The 21,967-nt window shown below is 43.4% G+C and overlaps 1 protein-coding gene across 2 annotated transcripts in view; it reads right to left on the reverse strand.

The window, feature by feature from the left end:
- Positions 1-21,967, reverse strand: part of PAK6 (p21 (RAC1) activated kinase 6) — a 197,473-nt gene that overhangs the window by 48,546 nt on the left and 126,960 nt on the right. For both annotated transcript variants that reach the window (XM_075843781.1, XM_075843780.1), the window contains exons 4-5: positions 18,307-18,771; positions 7,652-7,785 (exon numbers count right to left, since the gene is read on the reverse strand). In XM_075843781.1, coding sequence (XP_075699896.1) covers positions 7,652-7,785; positions 18,307-18,771 — 599 coding nt within the window. The remainder of the gene's footprint in view (positions 1-7,651; positions 7,786-18,306; positions 18,772-21,967) is intronic.

The raw sequence follows: 21,967 nt of genomic DNA on the forward strand, positions 1-21,967 counted from the left end.
ACTCGGTTCTACTCTGTCCTCTGCTCTTAATTACACACATACACGGAGTAAATATAACAGCCAAGGAGCAAGAGAAGAGGAAGCTCGGCCCACAGCCTGTCCTGCAAGAAGCCCGTGATCCTGTCAGCAAGGAGAGATGGTAAGAGTCTGTGTGCAGATGTGTGTGTATACAGCGTGTGTGCGTGTGCGTGTGCGTGGATAAAAAGGAAGATATCTGTCAGAGCTTTCCGTCGGAACGGGACCCCGACTGACACAAACAGAAACCAAAAGGATTCCATTTCCATCACCATTGATTTCAATGGGGACGGATGCCGTGCGAATGGTTTGCGTTGGTCTCTATTGTGCAAGTGTTCTCTCTGCAGCCTTTGACACTGTAGACCACAAACTCCTACTTAACATGCGCCACTATTGGCCTCAAGGATGCTGCTCTCTCTTGGTTTTCCTCCTATCTCTCTGACCGCTCATTCAGTGTGTCATTTGCTGGTTCTACTTCTTCTCCTCTTCCCCTTGCTATCGGGGTTCCTCAGGGATCAGTCCTAGGTCCGCTCCTCTTTTCCCTCTACACAGCCCCTATTGGACAAACCATCATCAGATTTGGCTTCCAGTACCATCTCTACGCTGATGAAACCCAATTATATGCCTCTTCCCATGACATCACCCCTGCTCTAATACATAACACCAGTGATTGTCTGTCCGCTGTCTCTAACATCATGTCCTCTCTCTATCTGAAACTGAATCTTTCTAAAACGGAGCTCCTTGTGTTCCCACCATCTACTAACCTCCCTAAACCTGATGTCTCCATCTCTGTGTGTGACATTATCAGGGGTGAACCTAGCCCCTCTGCTGCCTGAGGCGAACTATAAAAAGGCGCCCCCCCCCCCAATCTATCGGAGTTTTCTCATTACTACCTTTACACATCAAACACGCAATATATAAAAAATAAATAAATAGGAAAACATTTGTTGTTTATTTGTAAAGTGCTGTTTAATGTATAGAGAAGACTTAAAGAACTCTTTTTACTATATTACTTTAGTATCATAGATCAGCAACGCAGCATTAACACTGAAAATGGTTTAACATCTTCTATGCCCCCTTTTCATTACCTAATTGACTTATGATTTTTAACAGAGTTCAGTGGCCCGGCGTGGACGGCATGATGCAGTGACGTCATCGTGCCAGGCAGTTGACGTCATCAGCGTGCTCCCGATCTCTTGTAGGCCTCAGGCCTAAACCAGGCTGTGGCCTACAAGAGCAAACGGCGGAGCAGGGGTTTCTATTGTGGCAAATTAATTTTTTTTTTACATTTTATACTGCTAACTTTTTTTTGGTGGGTTTCGCTGGACCGTTTGGACTACGTCGTAGATTCATTGGACTACTTCAATAATCTACTTTAAAAAAAATAAAATTGTGAAAGATGGTTGCATGGGGGAGTTTTGATTTCAATAAAAAAAAATTCTTATGTCTGTTTTTTTTTAAAATACTTTATTATGGCCTTAGTAATGGCAGCTGTCCGATTGACAGCGTTAAATTACTAAGGCTGGGGCTTAGCATTAGCCAGTAAAAAGGCTATCACTAACCCCTATTACCCCGGTTCCCACTGCCGCCAGGGATACCGGGAAGAGTCGAGTACGATTCAGTACCTGGCCATCTGAAACGACTGTTAGGCCGCAGGCTGGTATTATCAGGCTGGGAAGGGCCAAAAAAGTGGCCCTTCCCACCCTGGTAATGCTAGGCTGCAGCTGCTTTATTGTATCTGGCTGGTTATCAAAAATTGGGGAAACCCCTCGTCATTTTTTAAAAATAAATTGAAAAAAAAATTACGTGAGATCCCCTCCATTTTTCATAACCAGCCAGATACAATAAAGCAGCAGCAGCCTAGCATCACCAGGGTGGGAAGGGCCATGGTTTTTGTCCCTTCCTAGCTTGATAGTACCAGCCTGCGGCCACCCAAGTACCCTTCACTTCAGATGGTCGGGTGCTGGATCGTACCCAGCTCTTCCCGGTACTCCTGGTGGCGGTGGGTACCGGGGTAATAATAGGGGTTAGTGACGGCCTTATTACTGGCTAACACTAAGCCCCTTCTTAGTAATGGACGCTCTCAATCAGACAGCAGCCATTACTAAGGCGGTAATTAAGTATTAAAAAACAGAGACATAAAGTAATTTATTTTATCGAATGACAACTCTTCCACACAATCCACTTTAACCATTTTATAAAAAAAAAAAAAGAAAAAAATCTTAAATCAGCGAAGTAGTCAAACGAATCTACGACGTAGTCCAAATGGTCCAGCGGGACCTGCAAAACAAAAATTAGCAGTATGAAAAATAAAAATAAAGTTGGCTGCCCCCACAGAAGTACAAACATATGAATAAATAGCTACCTTCGGAAACATATTAAAATAATTAGAAAAATTAGGCCCATAAAATAAAACATATCAAATAAAATAAAAATAATTATAACACCTTTCTTTTAAAGAGAACCTTTCACCTCCCCATACATGTACAGCTGAGTGCAGCAGGTAATGGGGAGGGCCGCACAAACCCTGGGGCACTTTACATATTTTTCCTAGCCTCCTTCGTTATTTAGATATCAGTGCTGTAATATTTGGTGCCCGATATTTAAATAACCCCCTGAACTGTCAATGGGGAGGTAATTGGCAAGGGGGCGTGTAACATCGCTGTGACACTGTCCAATCAGCTACAGACAGTTTCAGAGCAAGAGCTGGACAGAGAGCGCGTGCGCGCAACTCCGCCACCGCTAGGGAACAGAAGAAGAGTGTGAATTCTTCTTCTTCTTCTGTTTCATGGCATCGGAGCTGTGCGCGCACGCACGCTCTCACTCTTTAGCTCTCGGCAGACAAGGACGACAAGACTGATCTCTCACCTGAGATCACAGTCTTGTACTTGCCTGCCGAGAGCTGAAGAGTGAGAGCGTGCGTGCGCACATGCTCTCCTCTCTCCAGCTCATGCTGTTGACATTGTCCGTAGCTGATTGGACAGTGTCACAGCGATGTACACATCCTCTTGCCAATTACCGCCCCATTGGCAGTTCATGGGGTTATTTAAATATCAGCGCCAAACATTACGGCACCGATATCTAAGTAAGGAAAGAGGGTAGGAAAAAAAATTTAAAGTGCCCCAGAGTTTGTGCAGCCATGACCATTACATGCTGCACTCAAATGCAAATCTGTGGGCAGGTGAAAGGTTCTCTTTAAAGTGTAACAACTTTTTTAAAAACTTTTGTCATGTCAGAAGTTTTGATCAGTGGGGTCCGAACACTGAGACCCCCCACTAGTCGCTAAAACTAAGCAGCAGAAGTGCTCGGGTGAGCGGTGTGCCGCTTCAATTCTGTTTGGCTTTCCTTGGAGCAGTGTACGGGCTCAATAGAAAGTCTAGGAGTCCGTACACCGCTCACTCGGCTGAAAGTCGATCATAAATGATGCGGCACAGCGCTCACCCGAGCACTTCTGCTGCTTCGTTTTAGCGATCGGTGGGGGCCTCAGTGCTCGGTCCCCCACCGATGAAAACTTCGGACATGTCACTATGATATATAAAGATATCTATTAATGCGATTGGTGCAAGTTTTAATAACTTTTTTATTGAAAATGATTTGTACTTTTTGAGATACAGCTGCTTTGTATCCTGTATACAGAGCAGCTGTATATAGCGCTGAGACCTGAACCCATTAGGTCGCCTATTACCGATCACATCTAAGTTATGAACTTAGATGTGATTGGTAACAGCTCGATCCTGCAGGACCCGCTGACCTGACGGATACAGGATATAGCGCTATATACATTATATAATATATTAATTTTAATTAGCGGGGGCAGGTTTATGGGGAAGGATTAGGGCCTGTTCACATCAGCGTTGGCTTTCCGTTCCGGGGTTCCGTGGGAGGTTTCCGTCGGGTGAACCCCGCAACGGAAAGTCAAACTGAAACCACAGCTTCCGTTTTAGTCACCATTGAAATCAATGGTGACGGAAACATTGCTAATGGTTTCCGTTCGTCACCATTCCGGCAGGTTTCCGTTTTTGTGACGGAATCATTAGCGCAGTCGACTGCGCTAATGGTGACGGAAACGGAAGCTGTGGTTTCAGTTTGACTTTCCGTTGCGGGGTTACCTCCAACGGAACCCCAGAACGGAAAGCAAACGCTGATGTGAACAGGCCCTAAGGCTTCTTTCACACTAGCATTAATATACGTTTACCTCTCTTCCGTCAGAGGAAGAGAGGATCGATACGTTAAACGGAAAGCAACGGTTCCATTAGAATTACCATTGCTTTCAATAGTAATTCTTTTGTATCAGTTGCTTTCCGTTTATCTCCGTTCGCTAAGTTTCCGTTTTTTTTAAAGGAAACAAAAGTGCAGTCTGCAGAACTTTTATTTCCGTTCAAAAGAACGGAAACCTAGCGAACGGAGACAAACGGAAAGCAACTGATACAAAAGAATTACCATTGAAAGCAATGGTAATTCTAATGGAACCGTTGCTTTCCGTTTAACGTATCGATCCTCTCCCTCTGACGGAAGAGAGGTAAATGTATATTAATGCTAGTGTGAACAAAGCCCAATACAAGATAATATAAAAAATAAAAAAAATCCCTGCTGGGATTTGACCCAGCAACCTTCTATGTGTAAGGCAGACAAGCTAACCACTACTCTATAGAAGCTGTGATAGACAATGCCTGTGAAACTGTAGTAGTTGAGGGTTTACTATTAGTCTCTCCTGTCTCTGCTGTGTGTGGGTGGTGACTGGTCAGAGACTCAGACAGACTGGCTGCCGCAGCTGCTGCATGCAGTGTGCACTGTGAGTGACTGTGAGACTCACCAGTCACAGCCCTATTTGTAGCTTTCCCACGCGAATTAAGCACAGGAAAGCTACAAAGCCAGGAGTATACTGCAAGGGGGGGGGGGGGTTTACTGACAGCAGAGGGCTCTATAGGGGGGAATTATCCCCCCACCATAGAGCCCTGACTAGTTACTATACTGAAAGGTTAGGGGGGTCTGAGCATCTGACTGACTGCTCTAAAGGGGGGGCAGAATCCCCCCCTATAGAGCTCTCTGCAGTAAGTCAGACGCTCAGACCCTCCCCCACCCACACTAATCGTTGCATTATAGTGATGTGAGGGCTCTATGGGGTGGATTATTCCAGCCCCATAGAGCCCTCTGCTGTCGGTAAAATGCCCATACCCCCCCTTGCAGTATACTCATGTCACGGGTCCCGGTCCCAGCAAGGCAGGAACTTACCTCTGTTGCTCGTCGCTCCTCCTGCAGACTTGCTCCTCTCTGGCTGCATGTGCTGTGTCATGTGCAGCGTCAGAGAGGAGGAGGAGTATTACAGACGTTCGGCACGTCTGCATGGCTCCTCCCCCCGGTCCAGTCCGTCCTGGGCTGAAAATGCCGCCCCCCCCCGTTTGGGTAGGTGGTGCCGCCTGAGGCCGTCGGCTCACCTGGCCTCATGGCAGATGCGGCACTGGACATTATCATAACTCCTAAGCAGCACGCCCGCTGTCTCTGGGTTATTTTTGACTCAGATCTTTCCTTTACTCCTCACATTCAATCACTTTCATGCTCCTGTCATTTTCCCCTCAAAAACATCTCCAGAATTGGCTCTTTTCTTACTGAGGAAACAGGCAAAACTCTCATTGTTGCTCTGATTCACTCTCGTCTTGACTACTGTAACTCATTACTAGTCGGTCTTCGCCTCACTAAAGTCTCCCCGCTCCAATCTATCCTCAATGCAGCAGCCAGGTTCATATTTATGACCAACCGCTACACCAACGTCTCTAATCTTTGCCAGTCACTGCAGTGGTTGCCCATTCCTTTCAGAATACAATTCAAACTTATTACTCTCACCCATAAAGCTCTCCACAGTACTGCACCTCCTTACACCTCCTCTCTCATGTCTGTCTACCACCCTACTCAGGCTCTACGTTCTGCCAACGACCTTAGATTAAAATCCTCCATAATCCGAACCTCCCACTTCCGTCTCCAATATTTTTCTCGTGCTGCACCAGTCCTCTGGAATGCGCTACCCCAGTCAATCAGATTAATTCCCACCATCCACAGTTTTAAACGTGCCCTGAAAACACATCTATTTAGACAGGCCTATAACATTCCCTAATCTGACTCCTTTCCATGACCCTCCTTTTAGATTAGTCATCAGAATAAGATTCCCTCACACTCTTTCTCTGCATGTCCGTCATACACGGATACTGCCTGGTGACCGGCTCATGCAGCTTTATGTGTACCACCCCATGTGTATAAAAATGGCCGGACTATTGTACAGAACAAACACGGTTACACTTTGTGTCTCCCTTATTTCCTCATAGATTGTAAGCTCTTGCGAGCAGGGTCCTCACTCCTCTGGTTTGAATTGTAAATTAGCTTTGTCACTATGTAATGTCTGATATTGTTTGTTTCATGTTCCCTCTAAATTGTAAAGTGCTGCGTAATATGTTGGCGCTATATAAAGATTATTATTATTAAGTGTTCCGTCGTTTTGGCGGACTCAATAGCGTTGTCGACTACGCTATTGATTTCGTATGTATATATTCCAGAATGTGTGTATGTATATTTGCTTGTATGTCTAAACATCTGCCTCTATGTATGTACAGGATATATGTTCCAGTATGTGCGTGTCTATAAATGTGGTTAATTTTTGATTTGTGTAGGGGCGGCAATAGAGAGTCCCGCACAGGGTGCCATCCAAACTAAGTCCGGCCCTGTTTCTACCCCCATAGTAAAGTCAGTCCCTTGTGAAGTAGAGCAACCGCGTGGTATCGACAAGAACACAGGAACCGGCCGAAGTCAGGAGGGTGAAGGGCTCGCCACAGGTGTATAGAAGTTTTAATTAGACATTGTATAGTGCTGTTTTTAGATCACTTTAGGAATGGTATTTACTTAGGCATTGTGTGACACTGCTAGTTAGGCACTGTGAAGTATATTATTTTTAGCAGTGTATGGTGATGGTGGCACTATATATTATGGTAATTTAGGCAATTGTATGGAAGTGTTATTTGGCCAATGAATAGCACTGTTATTTAGGCTCCATAGTGTATGGCACAATATTAGGCTCTGTATGGTATTGTTATTTGTACACTTTATGACCGTACATTATATATGGGGCCAGCACCCACCCAGAAGATCCCACACAGGACATCCTCCAACATAAGACCGGCCCCGCTCACACTCATGGTCCACCTAGCTCAAATTAATTTAAGATGTCTGAGCACCCTCTAAGAAGAAAAACTGTTTTAGGGTAATGTTATTCACACTCTGCTCACGTGTAAGCTTGTATCCCCTGCTTTTGCAGCCCTGGAAGCCTAGTGTTTGACCTTTTATGCTAAAAGTTCCTCCTCAAGACCACAGGAACTGAAAGCTACAATTTACAGATGCCAGAAAAACAGGTGATACCAGGCTAAAATAGCAATTATGACTCTCGGTTATGGATTCCGGACTAGTGTGATCACCAAACCACTGGGTGATAGTTTGGGTTAAATTGCATCTTTGGCATCAACCTTGTATACATAGATCCCGTAATAATCCAGTATCTATTTGATAAACATTGGACGACAACATTTTTATTTGAACAGTTTGTCATTGGATTTGAAGCATACTTTAAGATTATCTGATTTTAATTTGCACATACCTGGTTTGTGATACAATATCAGTCAGAGCACCTCCTTGTACATACTCCATCATAACCCACAGTTCTTCTCCCACCAGATAGCTCTTATACATTTCCACAACATTGGCATGCTGATAATCCCGCATAATAACAACCTACATAGCAGACAAAGAACAATCTTGTGTCAACAATCACAGAAACAGGCAGCCAAATAAATATAAAAGGAAAACGCAACCGCATTGATTGATGGTATAATGCACTGAAAGGAGCGTATATAAAGCTAAACAAATGAGTCAAACTATAAAAATACACTACAATAGAATAGGGGAAACAAGACTGTTGAAGGAAAATCTATGATAAATACATAGAAATAGCAATACGGTAAATGGTTATAATCTCATTCTCTATATATATTTCATATTAGGATAAAATAGATTTGATGCCTCCGTTTGGGGTGAGTAGAGTGATCCTATAATAATATATTAATAGACATTATATTTCTATTAATTTTTATTATATTAGCCCCTTCAGGACCAAGCTCATTTTGGCCTTCAGGACCAGCTCCATTTTTTAAAATATGACATGTCACTTTATGTGGTAATAACTCTGGTTTTACCTATTCAAAGCGATTATGAGACTGTCTTTTCGTGACATATTGTACTTTATGTTAGTGAAGAAATTTTGTCGATAAATTCAATATTTATTTGTGAAAAACACCAAAATTTAGAGAAAATGTGCAAAAATTTTCATTTTTCCAAACTGAAATATATCTGCTTGTAAGACAGATAGTAATACCACACAAAATAGTTACCATTTCACATATCCCATATGTCTACTTTATGTTTGCATCATTTTTTGAACATCCTTTTATTTCTCCAGGACATTACAAGAATTAGAACTGTCGCAGCAATTTCTCACATTTTCAAGAAAATTTCAAAAGGCTATTTTTTCAGGGACCAGTTCAGTTCTGAAGACCCCATAAATCACCCCATTTTGAAAACTGCACACCTCAAAGTATTCAAAACAGAAGAGTGTTTTAACCCTTTAACCGTTTCACAGGAATTAAAGCAAAGTAGAGGTGAAATTGACAAATTTCATTTTTTTTGCCACAATTCACTTGTAACAAAAAAAATTCTGTAACACAGAAGCTTTTACCCAAGAAATGCAACTCAATATTTATTGCCCAGATTCTGCACGTTTGAAAAATATCCCACATGGGGCCCTAGTGTGCGAACTGACTAAAGCACCGGCCTCAGAAGCAAAGGAGCACCTAGAGGATTTTGGGGCCTCTTTTTTTTAGAATATATTTCAGGCACGATATGAGGTTTGAAGAGGTCTTGTGTTGCCAAAACGGTGGAAACCCCCCTTAAACCCCCCCTTTTGGAAACTACACCCCTCAAGGAATTTATCTAGGGGTATAGTTAGCATTTTGACCCCACAGTTTTTTTGATAAATTTATTGAACTAGTCTGTGAAGATGAAAATCTACTTTTTTTTCCTGAAAAAACATAACATTTTCTAATTTTTTCAAGGAATAAAGGAAAAAAAGCACCCCAACATTTGTAAAGCAATTTCTACCGATTACGGCAATTCCCCATATGTGGTAATAAACTGCTGTTTATATCCACACCAGAGCTCAGAAGGGAAAGAGCGCACTTTGGATTTTGGAGCGCAGATTTTGCGGAAATGGTTTTCGGTGCAATATCGCATTTGCACTGGAGGGACCAAAATAGTGGAAACCCCCCAAAAGTGACCCCATTGTGGAAACTAGACCCCTCAATGAATTTTTCTAGGGGTGTGATCACTTTTTTAACTCCACAGTTTTTTTGCAGAATCTTATGGAAATCTGGCATGAAAAATTACCCATTTTTTTCACAAATGCGTCATTTATAGGACATATTTTTCAAACATAATACATGAAACTGATGAAACGCACCCCAACATTTATTGCCCACTTTCTCCTGTGTTCATAAAAACCTCTACTTGGGCCGTAATCTGCTGCCTGTCCACACGCAAAATCAAAAGGCGCATAATGTGCCATTTTAGGACACTATTTTAGCTTGAGTAACTTATAGGCCCCATTCTGTGCCTGCAAAGATTTTGAGCTGGCAAAACAATGTAACACCCACAAAAGTGACCCCATTTTGAAACCTACACCCCCTATGGTATCCATCTAGGAGTATTTTGAGCATGTGGATCGCAAAGTTTTAGGTGTTATCTGTCTTTTTTTGTCCCTAAACATTGCATTTGCCTATACATAGAACTATGTTGTGCTAAAAAAAACATATGACCAACAAATGTGTCAGTCCGTAGCGTTAAGAACAGCATCTCACTTTGATATATAGTAAATTAGATTGGGAAAATTTTTAAAAAATATATATGAAATTGCTTTGAAGTGAAAGGCAACATATTTGAAAAGTGGCGGAAACATATACGGAGCATGTTCACAGAATCAAAGGACAGCCATTGGCTATATAATTAAACGGACTGGTTTTACAACGTCTCATTAGCACAATCAATCCGTATATGAGGGACAAACGTGCCAGGTGACACTGGCACTCCATAACAGATCCCTGCCCTGCAAGGCAGGAACTGAAATGTGCGCAAAACAACCGATCACCTGCAGAATATATATATAGGAGCACTGTCCAACGCCGTATGTATAGATACAGTAAATTATCACTAATCCACAAATTGTGAGCTTTACCAGCAGTATTATCGGGTAGAACAAGTTGCACAAAACCATAAAACAAGCCCAAACTTCATTAATCAGGAACAGCTCGTATACCCTCCAAATAAAAAGAACTATGCCCGTATCACCAAAAAGTAAAAAAAGTACTAAGAATGAAAAGAACATCTTTTTATGGCAGGACAAAGTCATAATAACAGGCACAACCAAAACAACACCACATTTTTTTAAAAAAGATTACAACCCCCAATGTATTCATCTAGGGATATAGTGGGAATTTAAATTTTTGTTTTAAGGTTTTACCAGTAATTCTAATTTTGCGTGACCAATTGTAAGGCAACACCACTCTAGGTATTCATCTAGGAGTATAGTGATAATTTTTAGTTTTGTTATGGGGTTATTAAAATATTAGGCTGAGTTCACACAGAGTTTTTTGCAGGAGTAAAATTCTGCCTCAAAATTCCATTTGGAATTTTGAGGCAGATTTTGATCTGCCTGCACGCGGTTTGCCGCTTTTTACACTCACGCCCATTGAGTGCCACGGGCAAAAACTCCAAGAAATACGCTCTCTTGATGGGAGGTCAGAGGAGTAAACGGCCGAAGATAGGGCATGACGCTTCTTTTTACCGCTCGCAGTAAAAAAACACGTCCGCCTCCCATTGAAATCAATGGGAGGCATTTTCGGACGTTTTTTGGCGCAGTGTCAAAAAAACTCTGTGTGAACAGTGCCTTAGTCAGTGGGCAGAAAATGGGAAAATAAATAAAATCACTTTATAATGGCCAATATGAAAAAAAGAGGGGACTGATAAATAAAAAGTTAATTGTAATGAGGTGTGATCAATTTTGAAGCATTCTTTTATGCATAGGCCGGGTTTTGTGGGTCACATTGGTAGGTGGCGTCTCTTCTGATCCCTCTTGTACACATCCTACATTTTTTTTTTTGTTGGGGGGGGGGGGGGGGGGTCTTTTTTTCTCGGTAGGGGGTATTTCTTTGGGAAACTGCTGGCCTTGAATAATGCGATTTACATTATTTGCAGTAACCTCTCCTTCTGGGTTTCCAAATATTAGGGCCTTGATGACCTTCTCCTGGAATTGCAGGAGGGTTTCACGATTACCTGCATACCTGGACACCACAAATGCATTATAAAATGCAGTTTGGGTGAGGTGGACAACCAGCTTTTTGTACCATGTTTTGCTCTTATACATGCCACTATACGGCTTGATCGGATAGTTCCACCCCACCCATGAAGCGATTGTAGTCCGGGATGCAGGCAGGCTTGGTGGTTGGGGTGCTTGATCCATGTACTATATCAGGTCTGCTGCTAGAATTATGAATGGTGGACAATATATGCATGTCCCTTTTGTCCTTAAAAGGGAACCGGTCACCAGCATTTCACCTATTGAACGTTACTTATTCCTCACTGGCCGCTGCTATCAAAAGTTCATTGCCGTTATCCCCGCTCCTAAACACCTTCTCCGATTGTAAATAACGGTCTGCAAACATTTTGCGCCCTTTATCGTAATAATCCGCTGCCCCTTTGTGTGCACACACCAGAAGAGGATATCAATGAACAAGCGTGGGATTGTGTGTGCTGGGGGAAGGCGTGGAGCGGTCAATCAAAAGTAAGGAGGCGGGGGAAACTCGGAAAGACTTGAGACAAAGATTTGACTCTTTTATGCTCATTTGCATACGGTGTGGGAACACTAAAAAACGGAATACTAAAGATACAGAGCCGACTAAGAAGACAATTCTAGGTTATATAGAAATGATTTTTTCACCCACTACCCCCAGGTATTGCTTGTTTAATAGGTGAAATGCTGGTGACAGGTTCCCTTTAAGAAAGAGCAGATTATCGCTGCAGATAGCACTACTTTCCCTTTTCTGCAACATCTGCCCCAGCAGGGTTTTGGAGAGGCCCTTCTGCTTCTTCCGGATGGTGCCACAGGACACGGTGGATCTGGACGAAAGAGACTTTAGGAGGGGAATACGGTTATAAAAAAGTGGTCCACGTATAGGTGATATCCCTGACAGAGTAAAGGGTGCATCAGGTCCAGTGGTGTAACTACCACGGTAGCAGCCATAGCGGACATGCCCCCCCCCCATATGCCCGGTGGCGTCGCTAGCAGCCATTATGGCTGCTACAGCAGTAGCGCCGCTACTATGGGGCCCGCGCCGCCGAGCCTCCAACAAGTATGGGGCAGGCGACACGGGCCCTCTCATGCCTGTAGGCGTCCCCAGCACCGGAGGGGGCCCCGGTGCTAGCGACAGCCAAATACATGCACTAGCGCTGAATGGCCGGGCATGTTCCGACCATTCAGCGCCTTACAATGACGCTGATTGGCTAGCTGCGCGATGACGTTATCGCGCCACTTCCATGCTTGAAAGGCTCTGATTGATGGGGCAAGTCATTCTGACCCGCCAATCAGCGTCATTGGACGACACTCGTTCAGCTCCTGCAGACCTGCTCAGAAGAGAGCAGATCTGCATCGCCAGCGAACAGGAACAGGATCATGTGAGTATGTAATGTTTTTTTCCTCTCATAAAACGGTTAATGGCATTATCTATAGTGGGGCCTCTATATACAGGGGGGGGTCTATATGTGGGGCACAATCTACAGGGGGGTCTATATGTGGTGATGTGGGGCACTATATACAGGGTGGTCTATATGTGGGGCACTATCTACAGGGGGAGCTATTTTTTTTAGGGAAATTTCTATAGAGGTGGGTATATGTGGGACACTATATACAGGGGTGGGTTACCTGTGGGGTAGAGGCAACAGGGTGGCTATATGTAGGGCACTGTCTACAGAGGTGGGCTATACATGGTGCACTACCTATAGGGGAAGCTATATGTAGGGCAGCACAGTGGCTATGGGGGCACTGTGTGTGTGTGTGTGTGTGTGTGTGTGTGTGTGTGTGTGTGTGTGTGTGTGTGTGTGTGTGTGTGTGTGTGTGTGACAGTGTATGGTACGATTATAATCAGGGACACAGTGTATGACGCTATTATAGTTAGAGGTGCAAGAGGTGTTGAGAATTTTAACTTTGTTTATAGGTGCAGAAATGTTTTAAAAGTGAGAAGCCTAAGACATCTGAGCGGAAAATTGCAGAAATGGGTCATGGCCGGTAGAAATCAATCATAGATGTCTGGACCGGATGTAGAAGAAAAGAACTAAAATCTGAGACGTCACCGGTGAGTCACTTAATGTAAATGTTTATTCTGCCTCTAATCAGCACTGTAGTCACTGTATGATCTGCAGCGAGATGATGGGTGGTATGATTATGATATGATTTTTTTTTGTGAAACAGCATCTCCCAGCATATCCTTACCATTGTTCGTGCTATGCTGGGAGATGTAGTTTTACGCCGTACAAACCTATACGGCAGGGGTTGCACTAAATTGAGCTGCATTTGTCTTGGTGTTGTATATATGTACTGATCTTTGTTCTGATGTTGTATGTAAGCACTGAGCTTGGTTCTGGTGCTGTATATACGTACGAGATTGCTTTTGGTTCTATGTATGTATGTATGTATGTACGTACGGAGGTTGGTTCTGGTGCTGTATTTATGTACTGAGGTTGGTTCTGGTGCTGTATATATGTACTGAGCTTGGTTCTAGTGCTGTCTATGTACGGATTTTGGCTCTAGTGCTGTAGTTATGTACGGAGCTTGGTTGTGGTACTGTATATATGTCAGAGTTTGGTTCTTGTTCTGTAATTACATAGGATATATTTATAATAACAAAATTGCATGGCAGATGGAATTGTTCTCAATTCATTGTATATTTCATGGGAACCTCTCTGGTATATTTAACCCCTTGAACCGCCACCATGCGGTAATACATGACCTGACAATATTTCCAAACATTACCTTGTATGTTTTTTTGCAGATGCAGCAAAATTCTTAAAATCCACTTTTAAAACGACGCACACTATATACTAATTACTCATTAGAGGGTCATGGGGCAGTGCCGCTATCCTGAAGAGTCACATAGTCCTGCCTCCAAACCCACCTTTCCATGTTTGAGTGACATCTCCCTGGCTGATACAACTTTCTCTGATGCGCCATTGCCTTGTGGCACTATACACAAGGGGGAGCTGTGTGGCACTATACACAGGGGGGAGCTGTGTGGCACTATTTACAAGGGGACGGCTGTGGCTCTTTCTACAGGGGGCTGAGTGTGGCGCAATCTACAGGGGTCTGTGTGTGGCACTTTCTATTAAGGTGGGGCTGTGCGTTACTGTCTACTAAGGGGGGGGCTGTGTGGCACTTTTTACAGTGTGGGCTTTATGGCAATATCTACAGGGGGGCTGTATGGCACTATCTACAAGGGGGAGGTAGGGGCACTATCTACAAACGGGGTGAGACACTGTCTATAGGCGGGGCTATATAGCACTGTCTACAGGGGGCACTATTTATAAGGGGGGCTGCTTGTGGCACCTGGGGGGGCCCCAGTCAAGAGTTTGCTATAGGGCCCAGTCTTTCCTAGTTACGCCCCTCATCAGGTCCCAAATTATTTTGCCGCTGATACCAAGAAATGAGGGGCAGTCTGGGGGTTCAATTTTTGAATCTTTCCCCTTGTAAATTTTAAAATGGTGTGTGCGCCCGGTGGCACTTTCACACACCTTGTACATTTTTATGCCGTACCGGGCCCTTTTGTTTGGGAGGTATTGCCTGAAGTGCAGCCTCCCTTTAAAGGGATTCATCAACTGCTATATTTTTTTCAGGGGTGTAATTTTCTGAAAATTTTATATTATAGTGGTCGATGATAGGCCTAATCTTATATAGCCTTTCATAATGGGAGTCCTGGGGTGGCGGGCAATGGGAATTGTCATTATAATGCAAGAAACGGATTAGGGTCTCAAATCGTGTTCTGATCATCACCGTACTGTAGTGGAGTGTATTGTACAATACATCAGAGGATCAGTAGTCCCGGATATGTGTTTGTTTTTTTTTTATGAGGCCCATGTTTAACAATAGGCCCCAAAATTTTCGGAGTTCCACTGGGTCTGTGGGGGTCCAGCTTTGAACTCTGGCATTATAGGTGCCATTATAGCTGCCAATAATCTGCTCTGCATACAAATTGGTCTGCTGGACCATCGCAGAAACAAATTCATCAAAGAAGAACAACATTTAAAAAAATCTAATTCCCTGAACCCCGCTGTCTCTACTTGGATCCCTGAGGAGGAGGGGAAGATGGGAACCTGAGGTGTATAATTTACAGTGGGTACCCACACCGTCTCATTTGATTCCGGCTGCGCAGGACCAACTGCTCTTCTGCACTGAGGGGGGGGGGGCGGCTCATCAGACTCGCTAGATGAAGATGAAAGAACAAATTCCATCTCATTATCACTAGCCATGTTTGTGTCGGAGTATATCGTGGCATATGTCTCCTCTGGACTAGAAAATCTTCTGGGTGATATTGGTATGGTACAGTATACACTACCGTTCAAAAGTTTGGGGTCACCCAGACAATTTTGTGTTTTCCATGAAAACGCACACTTATATTTATCAGATGAGTTGCAAAATGACTAGAAAATATAGTCAAGACATTGACAAGGTTAGAAGTAATGATTTTTATTTGAAATAATAATTTTCTCCTTCAAACTTTGCTTGCGTCAAAGAATGCTCCATTTGCAGCAACTACAGCATTGCAGACCTTTGGCATTCTAGCTGTTAATTTGCTGAGGTAATTGGGAGAAATTTCACCCCATGCTTCCAGAAGGCCCTCCCACAAGTTGGATTGGCTTGATGGGCACTTCTTGCGTACCATACGGTCAAGCTGCTCCCACAACAGCTCTATGGGGTTGAGATCTGGTGACTGCGCTGGCCACTCCATTACAGATAGAATACCAGCTGCCTGCTTCTTCCCTAAATAGTTCTTTCATAATTTGGAGGTGTGCTTTGGGTCATTGTCCTGTTGTAGGATGAAATTGGCTCCAATCAAGCGCTGTCCACAGGGTATGGCATGGCGTTGCAAAATGGAGTGATAGCCTTCCTTATTCAAAATCCCTTTTACCTTGTACAAATCTCCCACTTTACCAGCACCAAAGCAACCCCAGACCATCACATTACCTCCACCATGATTGACAGATGGCGTCAGGCACTCTTCCAGCATCTTTTCAGTTGTTCTGCTTCTCACAAATGTTCTTCTGTGTGATCCAAACACCTCAAACTTCGATTCGTCTGTCCATTTCACTTTTTTCCAATCTTCCTCTGTCCAATGTCTGTGTGCTTTTGCCCATATTAATCTTTTCCTTTTATTAGCCAGTCTCAGATATGGCTTTTTCTTTGCCACTCTGCCCTGAAGGCCAGCATCCCGGAGTCGCCTCTTCACTGTAGACGTTGACACTGGCATTTTGCGGGTACTATTTAATGAAGCTGCCAGTTGAGGACCTGTGAGGCATCTATTTCTCAAACTAGTGTGCTGGAGGCACATAAGCACCCAATTTCCCAACTCCTGTATAACCAACAATAAAATGTAACTTTTATTAGTATGCTTTAAAATGTCCATGTGGGGACAACAAACGCATTGTGGTTAAAAATTTGGCCAAAGCCAGCTGGCACTGACTCTATATCTGCTATGTCTGCTAGTGATTAATTATAATAATATAATTTTGTAGCAGTAACTTTCCAGCGACTTAGAATAAGCTCCATTCGTCTGAGTGAAACGTGTAGAAATCCATGAACCTGATGCAGAAATAACCCCAGTCAGATGAATGGAAACGATTTTCATTAGCAGAAATCTGTCAGGTATCGCTGTACCCTCATGTTATACATTTCAGTTCTGCCTGTTCTCATTGGCTGCTCTGTATAATCCCAAGACGACGACCAGCTCATTGAGTGTCTAAAGCGCTTATTTCCATTGCAGCAAAGATCGTATCAAAATAACCTAATAAAACTGAACCACAATTTTGAAAATATAAGTATCGGGAATTGCCTCACAAATGTAAGGATCTTCAATAAGACCAAGGTGGATTCTTTCTATATGATTTTATACATTAAAAAAAAAAAGGTGTAGCTAGGTTCTCCTGCATCCGGGGCAAAGATTCAGTTTTGCCTCCCAACTTATTTCCTGATATCTGCTCCCCCACTCGCCAGGTTTGCTTAATCTAACAATCAATGAGGTTTGATTTTTTTTTTTTTCACATAACAGTCAATTAAAATAAAATAAATTAAAGAGGTCAGTGTGCCTGACAAATAGATTGTATAACTGAGGCTGAGACTATATGATGACATAATGGACAGCCTCCTCTTGTAGTGCCACACCTCTCCCCTTGAAGATAGGTCCACACCACCCCCCCTGTAGATACTGCCACACATTCCCACCCTAGTAGATCGTGCCACACATACCCCATGAGGATAGTGCCACACAGCCCCCCCCCCCCCCATTGTAGATAGCGCTACACCTACCCTTCCCTGTAGATAGCGCCATTGGGGCTCCCTCTAGGAGTGGAATCCCTGGTCAGAGCATTGTCACCGCTCAGCAGGGCATTCCTCTCCTGGAGGAGCTCCTGATGTCACTGTCCATATACGTGGCTTTAACATCCCAGAAGGAGTAAATGGCAGAGCAGGGAGCGGATGGTTTCCTTCTCTGCCATAATATTTAATTGTATCTGCTTTCCGAGGACATATGGCAGTTACCGGGACACATCCGGGACAGTAATTTGCCCGACCGGTGTCTGTAAATTCGGGACTGTTGGCAATTATGCATGTGGCGCCCGACCCGGTGCCTCCCCTTCATCCCTAGTTGCGCCTAGGGCACATGCCTCGCTTGCCCCCCTTAGCTATGCCCCTGATTAGAGGTCACCCACTGAACCTAGTGGGCAGACTAATAGGGCATGTGGATATGGGTTGTATAAATCAAAGAACCCCATTAACATCTGTCCATATGAGCATTCCTTAAATAGTTAACATATGTATTTTATATGAAAAAGTTAAAAAGTTAAATGTAACTTCTGCAGTAGATTATATGGATATTTATTACTCACCTCATTAAACAGAAGTTCTCTCCTCTGTTGCTTTCTTAGGTCCATCATTTTTATTGCAACTTGGCGCCCACTGTGCTTTTCTCGAGCAAGGCAAACAACTCCAGTTGATCCTTCCCCAATCTTTACATAATCCTCCAAAAGAAGGCGTGGATCTCCCTTGTCTACTACCATCCGAAGTGCTGTCTTGAACTGCTCATGAGTTACCACTGTAGTGTCCTGGTTACTTAGTGGGATTTTGTTAAATGAGTCCTGACATAAATGAAGGTTGGTGAAGCTCGTTTGAATAGGGCGACTACGTGGTGAACCTGCAGGAGAAGGTCTGCATGGCCGGAGAGGAGATATTCGCTCTGATGGTGTCCCCGAAACTATACTTGTGAAATCTGGAGATAAATGGTCAGGTGGAAGAGATGCAGCTTTGGCCAAAACTCCTCTTGAAGTTAATGTGGGACGCTGATATTCCTCAGTCTATAAAAAGAACACAAAAAAATTCTTATTAGGGAATTATCCTGACAAATGCTACCTACAATCATGTGTTAGTACAAAAGAGTACATGAAGGTTTTTCAAATACCTACAGTAGGAGTCATAGTGAAGGAGAGACCTCATTTTATTAAATTGATCAAGACAATGTTTCCAGGAAAAGATATATGCAAAATAAATAAAAATATAGCCAACATACTCATTTTTCAAATAATGGCATCCAAGACAGGAGTATTGATTGATTCTAAAAGATAACTGGAGTAAGGCCATGTTCACATCAGCGTTGACTTTCCGTTCAGGGGTTCCGTCTGAGGTTTCCATCGGGTGAACCCCTCAACAGAAAGTTTAGCTTCCGTTTGCATCACCATTGATATCAATGGTGACAAAACATTGCGAATGGTTTCCGTTTGTCACCATTCCGGCAGGATTCCGTTTTTTTGACAGAAACAATAGCGCAGTCGACTCACAAAAACATAAACCTGCCGGAATGGTGACAAACGGAAACCATTAGCAATGTTTCCGTCACCATTGATGTAAATGGTGATGCAAATGGAAGCTAAGGTTTCCGTTTGACTTTCCGTTGAGGGGCTCACCTGACAGAAACCTCAGACGGAACCCCTGAACGGAAAGCCAACGCTGATGTGAACAGGCCCTAACATGAGGCAGTAGTAGAAAATGCAGATACAATTGGGGTAATCCCTGATGGCAAGAAACTAGCGAACCCAGGCTAAAAGACCTATGTCATTCACCCCTGGTGGCAGGAAGAGCCACTGGTCCAAAAAATGACACAGGAGGAGAAATACAAATCATACAAAAGCTCCTGGGCAACAGTCATAGTGGGCCTGAACATACCCATTGTGGCCTGCCCAGGATTGCCTGGTGATTGACACCATCAACACCTCTCATTGGGCAACGATCTGGCATCAAATCTAGGTCAATATATTAGAATTGCTGCAAATATGGTTTGGGAAATTTGAACCACTTAGGGGTAATCATTTGTGTGGCAGGGAATATTGTTAACTTTTTATTATACAACGCTCAGCCACAACATTAAAACCACTGACACTGGACGTGAATAACATTGATTACCTTGTTACAGTGGCATCTGTCACCGTTAGGCAGCAAGTGAAGTTGATGTATTGGAAGCAGGAAAAATGGAGAAGTGTAAGTATCTGAGTGACTAAGGATCAAATAGTGATGGCTAGATAACTGCAAAGCAGTATCTCCAAAGCAGCAGGTCTTGGAGTGTTCCCGGTATGCATCGGTTAGTACCGACCAAAAGTGGTCCAAGGATGGACAACCGGTGAACTGGCAACAGGGTCATATGCACCCAAGGGTCATTGATGTGCGTATAGAGCTAAGGCTTACTTGTCTGGTCCGATATCACAGAAAAGCCCATCTAAGAGCTATGTAGCACATATTGCTGAAAAAGTTAAGGCTGGCAATGGTAGAAAAGAGTCAACCCAAACTTGGCAAGCTGCGATGCACTGAAGTGTTCTGTGTAGCCATAGACCAATCTGTGCCTATGCGGACCCCTGTCGACCACCCCTATAATGGGCACTTTAGCATCAGAACTTCCATTGCTCCATGGTCTAGAAGATAGCCTGCTCTGATGAATCACATTTTCTTTTACATCTGGACGGCCGGGTGCGTCGCTTACCTTGAGAAGAGATGGCACCAGGAGGCCATCTTTGTTTGCAAAAGCTAATGATGTTTAAATGAAAAAACAAATATTGAACCCAGCACATTAATCACACTGGGAATATAACTATCCAGGATTGTGTGATTTTTCCACATAGAAAAAGTTTTTGCTGGCAAATAAAATGTTATTTTGGTGGGATATACTAGTAATTTGAGTTGTATGGTAGTACCAAATGGCTGATTTTCTATTGTTTTCTTCCAAGATGGACCCTTCACTGAAATAAGAAGCATATTCACCTGAGAGGAACATGCATTTTAAATTGGGGTTATAACTGCAGGCCAATTCATTTTTATCCAACAACTATGGCAAGCTTTAAGAATGTATCACCACCTTCATTTTCTGGTGATCGATTCGCTACAAGGTGGCCATAACATATATAAACTCCACTTAAAGGAACACTGATACATTGTGTTATGACTAGTGCAGAACCTGATGGGGCGGTGCATAACTCAGGGATTTAAAGAACATCAAAGAGAGAAACTATGTCATGCATCTCCCACTCAGGTCCTGCACTGGACAGAACACAGTGTATCAGTTCTGCCAGGGTCTAAGTTCCACTAAGTTTCTATGAAGGGAGCCGGTCAGCACTTTCATGCTGCCCTAACCGCAGGCAGCATGATAATGACAGAAGCCTCAATTACTCTAAACCGTTTTTAGTCTAAAGCCCTGTGGCTTCTTATGGAAATAAAAAAAAAGCGTCCACTCTCCGGCTCCCCTCCAGCTTCTTTCTCCCAGGTCTTTTTCTATAGTACAAATGGATAGAGACCTGACAATCAAGCTGAGCCAGGAGGGGAGCAGCCAGCATTGAGTCACCCAGTAGACACTTCTCCCAGAGCCAGGCACTTAACTGGACACGAGCTGGTGTTACAACTAGGATTTCTCGAAAACACTGCAGTCCTTTAAGGGGGTTTTACACATGACTATTATTGCGCAGACAAGCGTTAATATAACGCTCAGCAGATGAACGACCAAACGCTCGATCATATGCTGATCGTATTGTTTTAAAAGTAAATTATTATTGTTGTCGGCAGCACATCTCCCTGTGTAAACAGGGAGAAGCGCTACTGACATGATAATAATGGATGGGGACGAGCGATTGGAGTAACGACCTCTCGTCCCCATCCATAGCTCCGTGTGACAGGAGCAAGCAAGCGCCGATCAACGATGTTTCGTTGATTGGCGCTCGCTGCACCGGCCACTTATCATGCCTGTGTAAAAGGGCCTTTAGGCATAAAACGACATTTAGTATAACCAGGGCCCGGTCCACTTAACTACATATTGGAAATTAATACAACTCCTGTACAAAGAAATATGCTGACCTACATGAGACAGCCCAGTATAATATACAAACCAGATTGATTTAAAAAAAAAAAAAAATAATAAATAAATTTTTCCTAGAATTCATGTTCTAAGAAATGTTCAGATGCTCATGTCCTTTTCTGCTGCAGAATGAATTGAGGTCAGAATATCATATTACTTCT

This window comes from Rhinoderma darwinii, chromosome 12, assembly GCF_050947455.1.
Source record: "Rhinoderma darwinii isolate aRhiDar2 chromosome 12, aRhiDar2.hap1, whole genome shotgun sequence".
NCBI lineage: Eukaryota > Metazoa > Chordata > Amphibia > Anura > Rhinodermatidae > Rhinoderma > Rhinoderma darwinii.